At 36.9% G+C, this 9,696-nt stretch overlaps 1 protein-coding gene and 1 long non-coding RNA gene across 3 annotated transcripts; one reads left to right on the top strand and one right to left on the bottom strand.

The window, feature by feature from the left end:
• The first annotated feature begins 5,942 nt into the window (after positions 1–5,942).
• Positions 5,943–9,448, top strand: LOC110605789 (farnesol kinase, chloroplastic). 2 transcript variants are annotated; one of them, XM_021744425.2, is made up of 6 exons: positions 5,943–6,307; positions 8,006–8,073; positions 8,153–8,284; positions 8,670–8,785; positions 8,889–9,003; positions 9,108–9,448. In XM_021744425.2, exons 1-6 carry the CDS (start codon positions 6,023–6,025, stop codon positions 9,283–9,285), a joined length of 894 nt encoding a protein of 297 aa, XP_021600117.1. In that variant the 5' UTR covers positions 5,943–6,022; the 3' UTR covers positions 9,286–9,448. The 2 variants fall into 2 exon arrangements, with proteins under 2 accessions (XP_021600117.1, XP_021600120.1); XM_021744428.2 differs by lacking the exon at positions 5,943–6,307 and adding an exon at positions 6,539–6,672.
• Positions 6,246–6,662, bottom strand: LOC122722348. Its single transcript, XR_006349315.1, has 2 exons — positions 6,526–6,662; positions 6,246–6,344 (listed from the first exon to the last, which is right to left on the bottom strand). It is a non-coding gene; the product is annotated as an uncharacterized LOC122722348 (long non-coding RNA).
• Positions 9,449–9,696: the final 248 nt, after the last annotated feature.

Genomic DNA, 9,696 nt, shown 5'->3' with positions numbered 1-9,696 from the left:
AACTCAAGAAAAATGGTGGGGATTTGAAGGAAGAACACTAGATTTGGAAGAGGGAGGTCGGAAGCTAGCTGTGGCCGAAAATGGGAGAAAGCTCGCCCATTTCGGCTAAGTAACCCTTTTATAGGTGGTTGGCCAGGCCACGTTCGGGGGTCGAAAGTGCTTCCGCATGCATGCCATGTTCGGTGGCCGAACTTGTCTTTCGGCGGCCGAACCTGGACAGCCCTCACTCATGCTTTCGGGGGCCTAACGTGCCTCCAAAACGCATGCATGTTCGGCGGCCGAACTTGACTTTCGGCGGCCGAACCTGGGTTTTCCTCCAAAGACTTTTCATGCAAAAACTCATTAAATCTTCATACTTAAAACCATGAAATACCTTAAAACATTTTATGAAAACATGTTTCTACCCTACTAGAGGCTTCCGACATCCGAGATTCCACCGGACGGTAGGAATTCCGATACCGGAGTCTAGCCGGGTATTACAGTGTGTACCAGATGACATAGGGCTAAAAGGAGACATTATGAGAGAGGCTCATAATGCAAGATACAGTATTCACCCCGGAGCCACCAAGATGTATCAGGATCTGAAGAAAGTTTATTGGTGGCCAGCTATGAAGAGAGAAGTGGCACAGTTTGTGTCAGCCTGCGAAGTATGTCAGAGGGTGAAGCTGGAACATCAGAAGCCGGCTGGAATGCTTAACCCGCTACCTATTCCAGAGTGGAAATGGGAGAATATAGCTATGGACTTCGTAGTGGGGTTACCGGCAGCGTCCAACAGATTGGACTCCATATGGGTGATTATGGACAGACTCACCAAACCTGCTCACTTCATCCCTGTCAGGAGTGGCTATTTCTATAGTGTCAGATAGAGGACCCCAGTTCACCTCCAGCTTTTGGCGGAGTCTGCAGGATGCCATGGGTACCAGGTTGGATTTTAGCACTGCTTTCCATCCACAGACAGACGGACAGTCAGAGAGGACCATCCAGACCATAGAAGATATGCTAAGAATGTGTGTGCTGGACTTTGGCGGTTCTTGGAGGCAGCATCTACCTTTGGTGGAGTTTGCCTACAATAACAGCCATCATGCTAGCATCGGGATGGCTCCATATGAAGCTTTATATGGAAGGAAGTGCAGATCACCTGTTTGCTGGGAAGAAGTTGGAGAAAAGGCCTTGGCAGGGCCTGAGCTAGTAGAGATCACCAGCAGGGTGGTACCCTTAATCAGAGAGAGAATCAAGACGGCTGCAAGCAGACAGAAGAGTTATGCAAACATCCGCAGAAGACTAGTAGAGTTTCAGGAGGGGGATCTGGTATTGCTCAAGGTGTCTCCAATGAAAGGAGTGGTTCGGTTTGGGAGGAAAGGTAAGCTGGCTCCGCGGTACATCGGACCCTTTGAAGTCTTGCAAAAGATTGGGAATGTATCATACAAGCTGGATTTACCTGCTTCAATGGAGAGAATCCATCCGGTTTTCCATGTTTCTATGTTGAGAAAGTTCGTGTCAGATTCGGGCAAGGTTCTTAGTGAGCCTAATGTGGAGATCCAAGAGGATCTCACCTATGTTGAGCAGCCAGTACGGATCCTAGACACCCAGATCAGAAAGCTAAGAAACAAGGAAATCCCGATGGTGAAAGTCCTTTGGAACCACCACAATTTGGAAGAATGTACTTGGGAGACACGGGAGTCCATGCTCCGGCAATATCCTCATCTCTTTTAAGGTTAGTCTCTATGTGTTTTATGTGTATAATATGTTGTATGCCTTGCATGTGCTAGTTGAGGAACATTCGGGGATGAATGTTCTTAAGGGGGGGAGAATGTAATACCCGGCTAGACTCCGGTATCGGAATTCCTACCGTCCGGTGGAATCTCGGATGTCGGAAGCCTCTAGAAGGGTAAAACCATGTTTTCATAAAATGTTTTAATGTGTTTTATGTTTTAAGCATGAAAGAAAATGAGTTTTTGCATGAAAATAGCATTGGAGGAAAACTCAGGTTCGGCCGCCGAACATGCATGCGTTTCGGGTGTGCTTTAGGCCCCCGAAAGCATAAGTGAGGGAAGTCCAGGTTCGGCCGCCGAACATGGCATGCATGCGGAGGCACATTCGGCCCCCGAACGTGGTCTGGCCAGCCACTATAAAAGGGTCCCTTAGCCGAAAACGGGCGAGCTTTCTTCCCATTTTCGGCCAAGGTGAGTCTCCGCCGTCCCTCACCCATCTTTGGCGTCTTTCCTCTAGATCTTTCAAGATTTTCATTTGTTTTAACTTTATTTTGAAGATTTGAGCATTTGAGCAAAGTTTTGGAGCTTGGAGGTTCAAGAACTCAAGCTCTCCCAACTTCGAGTTTAGGTCATCTCTCTCTCGATCTTCAAGAGGTAAGAGCCGATCTTAAGCTCATTGCATGTTTTAAGTAAGTTTTAAGTAGATCTATGGGTTAGAATGCATGTTTAGGTTATGGTTATGTTTATGGGTATAATGTGTGTTCTTGAACAATGTGAGTTTCTTGATGTGTTGTAGATGGGGTTTATGATGGTTTGAGACCCCTAGGAACATGTATGCTTGTGTTTGTGTGTTGTAGAATAGGTTTGATGCATGTTTGGAAGGTTTGGAGGCGAAATGAGCAAAGGGAGCCAAGTTTCTGCCCTTTGGCAGAAATCAGGTTCGGCAGCCGAAGGACTTTCGACCGCCGAACATGGCTGGGGAGGCAGCCTTTCGGCTGTCGAAGCTTGCCCCCGAAAGGAGACTTTCGTCTCTGTCTGGCAGTTTCGGCAGCCGAAAGTGCTGCCGAACATGCATGAGTTTCGTCTCTGTCTGGGAGTTTCGGCCGCCGAAGGTGCCGCCGAACCTGCCTGACTTTCGGCTCTGGAGGGACTTTCGGCCGCCGAACCTGCCGCCGAAAGTGCCCTGTCCAGGCCTCCTTTGCATGTTTTTCTATGGTTGTTTCATGATGTTTTAGGGAGTTTTTGGGGAGTAGTTTATAGTTATGTTCAGGTATGTTTGGTCCCCTCATTTGAGTCCACCTGTGTAGGTTCGGACCCGAGGAACCGAGGACCCCAGCAGTGAGTTCAGTTGCTTCGGTGCTGTCAGAGTCAGCCAGAGGTGAGTGGAACTAAACTTAATCTTTTAAATTAAATGTTTTATCATGTTTCATGCATCATGATTATGCAATAGGATGATTGCATTAGTGTTCACGAATATGTCGTATTGCATCGATTGTTGTTGATGTGGGTGAATGTTGGATGACCCAATTAGTCCATGACAGGAAGACCAGGACCCCATTCTACGGCCTGGCACAGAGTAAGGAAAGACCAGGACCCCATTCTACGGCCTGGCACGGTTATGGGACTCGAAGACCAGGAGCCCAGAGGGGGCCCTGGGACAATGGTAAGTAATGTATGTATGACAGGAAGACCAGGACCCCATGCTACGGCCTGGCACAGAGTTAGCTTGGACTAATTGGTGACAAGTTCACCCAACTCTTATGTGAATTTTCTGTGTTATGATGCATTTCATTGGAGCATAGTGTTAATATGTTTTATAGTTCTACTCACTGGGCTTTTAGCTCACCCCTCTCCATTTTACCCCCGGGCTTGCAGGTACAGGATAGAAGAGGAGGTCGGTTAGAGTAAAGCTTGTGTATGTAATAGATAGAGTGTGGACATGACAAATCGTAGAACGATGTAATGTAAAAGTATAGTATAGTTATGTAATGATGTATATGGATGTTAGAGGTGTGCTTGACCATAGAATGTTGTATCCCTTTTTATACATGATCTTGGTTATTTTATGTCATTTATGCAAACCAACTCAGCATATGTTATGTCACCCATTTGGGGGCACTGATGAGATCCCACAGAGGGATCAATGTTATGTTTATGTTATGCACAGGTTGAGTTTGGTTGATGTATATGGAAAGAAAAGTTTTAATTTTTATGTATGTTGTTGATCATGTATGGGATTATACAGGTTTACAGGTTATAGGTCAGGCTTGCTACGGGTCCCGGCGGCCTTAAGCCGATCTGGATCCTAGCGCCGGTAGCGGTCCGATTTTCGGGTCGTTACAAAGAGAATAGCCTTACATACAACAACATGCTTTCTAGATCTTTACAAGTTCGATTCATCCTTTAAACTTCTACCTAGACTTTAAAAGCTGCTTAAAACCTCTATCAAGTGAACACACACACTTCATCAATCTTATATAAGCTTTTATTCAGAAAGAAACACTCTTAATAACTCTTAGCAATTACAAGAGAATGCTATTAAGATGAGAGAGAAGATTTGCCAACTAAGATTAGAAGTTTGAATGAAAGGCTTTTAACACAAAAGCTTTTAACACAAAAGTTTTTATGCTTTTAGAAAATCAGTCCTTTTATTACACATTTATGAAGAAAATTGATATTCTAAATAGGTGACTGAAAAATATTTCTCTTAGCTACAGAGCTAGTTGAACGGTAATAAATTTTGAATATATTAGCCATTATAACACTCAAATTCGTACAGATTGAAATCAGTTAAACTTATAGACTAAAAGTAGTTAGCTAAATATACATGCAGATAGAAATTATACACCTAAATTTAAACTGTATCTAAAATTAGATGTCTAATTTAGCATTCTAAAAATTTAATAAGCTAAAATATTTTACTCTTATTCTATTTAAATGATTTTTAAAAGAAGAATTTTTATTCTAAAATTTCAAAAAATAAAAATTGATCAAACTGGTTCCAATTTGATATCTATGAAATTATATTTTATTAATATAAATAAATAAATATAATTATATACACTAATTTGAAATTGTTAAAATTATTATAATTTTATTAGTTAACCATAATCACTAATTAAAAACCATTTAAAGTTATTTTAAGAATTAAAAACCATTTAAAGTATTTTAAGAATTAATTATAATTTTGATTATAATCATAATGAAATAAATATTTAGATTTTTATGTTTAATTAAATAAATTATTTTTAAAATTAATTACAGTTACAATAAATTTAAAATTTTGAGTTTTATCATTTAAAATTAAAAATTTAAATTATACTCGATAATTAAAAGTAAAGTTTTTACATTTTAGTCTAATAACCCTTATTATTATTGGATTATTGACTGCTAGTGGCAAAATTATGCCATAATTTTGAGTCTTGCAATTGTAATCCGTATTATTTCATATTAAGATTATAAAATTATTTTAATTATATTTTAAAATAATTTAGCCATTTCTAAAAAACAAATAATTTAGGTGTATTAAGATGGGATTTTAAATTTTAGAATAATAATTTTTTTTAATAAAATTAAGAATGTAAATATATATTTAATCTTAAAATGGTAATAGAAATAACAACTATCAGATATTTTTGGATACCCAATCCGACTGAATTCTAATAAAACGAATTTGTATAGTTATAATCGAATTTGAGATGTATTCGAATTTAAAAAATAATACTGTTTGGATCATATTCGAATTTTATATATAGATATCCACTATCCGAATCCGTTTTATATAAATAATTAATTTAATATAAAAAATATATTTTACAATAATATTTATAATTTTTTTATATATTTTTATTTAAAAATTTAAATTAAAATATTTTTTAAAAATATTAAATTTTTTAAATGAAAATTATTAATGAAAAATATTTTTTATATAATTATTAATTAAAATATATAAGACTTAATGAGTTAAGATTTAATTAGAATAATAATAATTGAGTTTAAAATAAATTCAGAGATTTCAAATGAATTTAGATATTATTAATGTAAATCAGAATTTATTTTAGAATAAATTTAAATAATTTAAATTAAATTTTAATAAAATTTAAAATAAATTTAAATATTATTAATATAATTTAAATAATTTAATATTAACGGTTACTCTATCCATTTACACCCCTGATTAATATTGCCATGTGTATGCACTTTTCTTAGTTGCCCTTAAATTTAATGAATAGTAAAGTCATTTTCAAATGAAGTCTTGTGTTGCCTCATCCTCCGAAGTTTTAGCCGTTTGAAATTAAAGCAAAACCAAAATGGCAACACAAGTACAGCTATTCTGCTCTTACCACCTAAACTACCGTCCTCCGCCTTGGTCTGCCCGATTGGATCTTTCTCCGCGTCACAGCCCAATCCCCAATACTACCACACTCCTAAAAGCTCAGAGGTATAGACACTGGGATCTAAGGTCATCGGCGGTCGCGATGCTTCATCAAAATCCTGTGGTCTCCGATATCTGTGCTACTGGTTTGTCCGCTGCTATTGCTCTCTCGCTACTCCGCATCTGGCAAGAAACAGCAAAACGACGCATCTTCGACCAAGTAAATGTCTTTTCCCTCTCCGCCTTTGGCTGCTTTGCTTTGTTGCATAAGTGAAGAGAGAATTAATTGGCTTAGTCTTTTTACTTTTTTGACTAAATCAATAAATAAAATTAGTCTGCTGAGAATTAGGTAAGTAGGCTGTAGAAACAGACAAACTCTTAATGTAAGGCACACAGCTGTAGCAATATCAATAAATCATCCACAGCTAAAACACTTACTAAACGCCTAAGTCGCCGGCGGCGTTGGCCACTATGCTCTTGGATAACCCCCTCATGTCCGATGTTTGTGCCGCCTTTACATCGGCCAGCATCATTTTCGCGCTTCTTCAACTGTGGAAAGAAACAGCCAAGCATGGGGTCGACCAGGTTATTTTCCTATCAGTTTTGAAATTAGTTTTAATTTGTTCTTCATTTATTGAAACTAAGAACCAAGAACGACGGATATGTTTTTATACACGACTTGGAATTTTGTTCTTGTATGTAATTTTGGTTAACCACCAATAAGAAGGAAGATCATTCTTCAAAACAAGGAAGATCTGTTAAAATTCAACAAATCCAAAAGTAATTGGGAGTTTTCGTCTGGTGGATATCTAGAAGCAACGATGAGAAACTTACATGCTTTGACTTTTGTAGTCCACTTGTTCTCTGAATCACTCCACTGCTCTGCCTGTAGAATTAACCTTCTAAAAAATAAGTTGACCAGGTACATGAAGCATCCCATATTTGTGAGATGTGGGAATGGTTAATATAGGGATCTTCATCTTATCCCTACTCTGTGGAGAGGCTATATCCTGAGAATTAATCTTCTACCCGAGTTTCATTTGTAAACAAAATTAACTAGAAAACAAAAAGTTACAGGGAAATCAAATGGGTTCCACATGCATCATGTTTAGGATAGAAGTATTCAGTGTTATTAAAGGTGCTGGGCAAGGCAGCCTCACGTCGACTTGATGAGGTGTGGCCTCTTGCAAGAGGCTAGTGCCTTTCCATGTCTAGCTCGGGGCACGAGGCGTTGCCTATAATTTTAGGGATATATATATATATATCTTAACTAATTAGGAAAGGAATAATGTAATATCTACATAGTTGATTTTCAATATCCAAGTATATTTCAATATTAAAAAGATTACATATTTATATATAATTATGCCTATAATTCAGCTAACTAACTAGAAATATATATCCTTAGCATTATTTTAACTAATTAACTAATTAAGGAGGAATTAATACAATATCTATACATAATGTATATATCTATATCTATACATTATACATGTATATATATACATATATACACTTATATATGTATATATATGTAAGTATGGAACCTCACATCGAAAAGGCATCGCCTTGCCTCTCACCTAAGGCGATATGTGTATACATCTATATTTATAAATTTTATATATATATATATATATATGTATATATAAGTATGATGCCTCACTTCAAAAAGGCATCGCTTTACCTCTCGCCTTGATAATATTGGATTACCACACAATCCAAAGCAGCACTATCACTGTAACTTGCATTTAATGTTATTTATTTGTTTTTACTTCATATGACGATATTTTATTTGTAAGTTGAACTAGTCTGTTGAAATGGGATCAAAATAATTTAGTTTTCTCCTAATATTTTACTATGTGTAACTCCCTCTTCTTCTGTCTCATAATTTGCTTATACTCTACCTTTTCCTGTTTAGAAATTGAATAGGAAGCTTGTTCATATAAGCATTGGGCTAGTTTTCATGCTTTGCTGGCCGTTGTTCAGGTACGTATCATGACTGATGGAGCTTTGCATAATTTACTACATATACGTTTGATGAAATATGTATTCCTAAACATTGCAGTTCAGGACGTCGTGGAGCAATTTTGGCATCTCTTACTCCTGGGGTCAACATATTCCGAATGCTTATCTTGGGTTTAGGCATATGGAAAGATGAAGCCACAGTGAAATCAATGAGCAGATTTGGGGACCACAGGTTAAAACTATTGTCATAAAATTTATTTAGGTTTCTTTGTACAATTTTGAAATATAACAAGTCTTCACATTTCATTGTGGCTTTCTTCTCGGTCTTTGCGGTGGCCAAAGAGCTTATTTTCTCTGATGAAATCCAAATTTGTTTGGTTTTTTAATGATTATATATGACATGTATTAAAAAGGGAACTGGTAATTTTCTAGCTACTAGATTTATTTATTTATTTTATTTTACTTGGGTGCTAATATTTTAAAAGTGACTTTACTTCATTAGATGAAGTTGTCTGAGCAAAGTGTGAAACAAGCAATTGTTGATTTTTCTGTGGCTTAATTTGTTCTTAGCCTCTCTATAAATCAGGCAATCTGTTCTTAACTTCTCTGCACATCAGGGAACTTCTTAAGGGACCACTCTACTATGCTTTAACTGTTACTTTAGCTTGTGCAATCTATTGGAGGACATCCCCTATTGCAATTGCAGCAATATGCAACTTGTGTGCTGGAGATGGTAATTGAATAGAATCTCCTGTGTGAAATTTTCAATGCAAAAGCGATGTGTTTGACCCTCATTTTGTTCTGTAGCTGTGAAACTTCCTTCTGGTTGGTTTCAGGGTTTGCAGACATCGTAGGGAGGCGATTTGGCAGTTGGAAAATCCCTTACAACAGGGATAAGTCCATAGCTGGAAGCATCTCAATGGCACTGGCTGGTTTTTTAGCATCTCTTTTGTAAGTTTTTTCTCATCTCACATTCATCTTTTGTTGATGTTGTTGATGGATTGAAGCTCCACAAACTGCATTGGTTTTTATTAGTGATGTAAAATCTGTGATAGGTTCATGCATTATTTTGCGTCATTTGGATATGTTCGGGAAAGTTGGGAAATGGCATTTGGTTTCTTAGTAATCTCGCTTGCTTCTGCCTTGGTTGAATCACTGCCCATAAGTACCAAGCTTGATGACAATCTCACAGTTACCGTAACTTCTTTATTGGTAGGAAGTCTAGTTTTCTGATGTCTAGAACTAATGTAACCTTCTTATTGTTGGCCAATTCATGTTGTCTAATAGCATCACGTAATCGTTGGCCCCTTATTGTTTAGAAAATAATGTATTCTTAATGTATTCTGTTTGTAATGCGGATGGTCAAATGAAATACACCCAATTATTTTTTCAAAAACATACAAGCTTCAACTTTATGAAATTTGTTTTGGGTAAAAAAAATTGTATTCTTTCATACTAAAAAAGAAAACTATTACAAAGAAAAATAATTTGAATTGAACTTTTATGAAATGTTTTATTCCAAATGGAGCGATTCTGTTTGTAATTGCAACAATAGTCACTAAATAAGTTGGTGGTTTCTATTCTAGTCGTGAATGATCAATTTATTAAAATTAAATTACTACATTTTAATTTTTATTGCAATTA

Source organism: Manihot esculenta, chromosome 18 (genome assembly GCF_001659605.2).
Source record: "Manihot esculenta cultivar AM560-2 chromosome 18, M.esculenta_v8, whole genome shotgun sequence".
Classification (NCBI taxonomy): domain Eukaryota; kingdom Viridiplantae; phylum Streptophyta; class Magnoliopsida; order Malpighiales; family Euphorbiaceae; genus Manihot; species Manihot esculenta.
This window is presented reverse-complemented; position numbering and strand designations above follow the sequence as displayed.

Excerpts from the sequence above, each read along its gene's own strand:
- LOC110605789 (XM_021744425.2), top strand. The coding sequence starts at position 6,023 with ATGGCAACACAAGTACAGCTATTCTGCTCTTACCACCTAAACTACCGT. Across the intron at positions 6,308-8,005 it reads AACGACGCATCTTCGACCAA|AAATTGAATAGGAAGCTTGT; the intron begins GTAAATGTCTTT and ends TTTCCTGTTTAG. Across the intron at positions 8,786-8,888 it reads CAACTTGTGTGCTGGAGATG|GGTTTGCAGACATCGTAGGG; the intron begins GTAATTGAATAG and ends GGTTGGTTTCAG.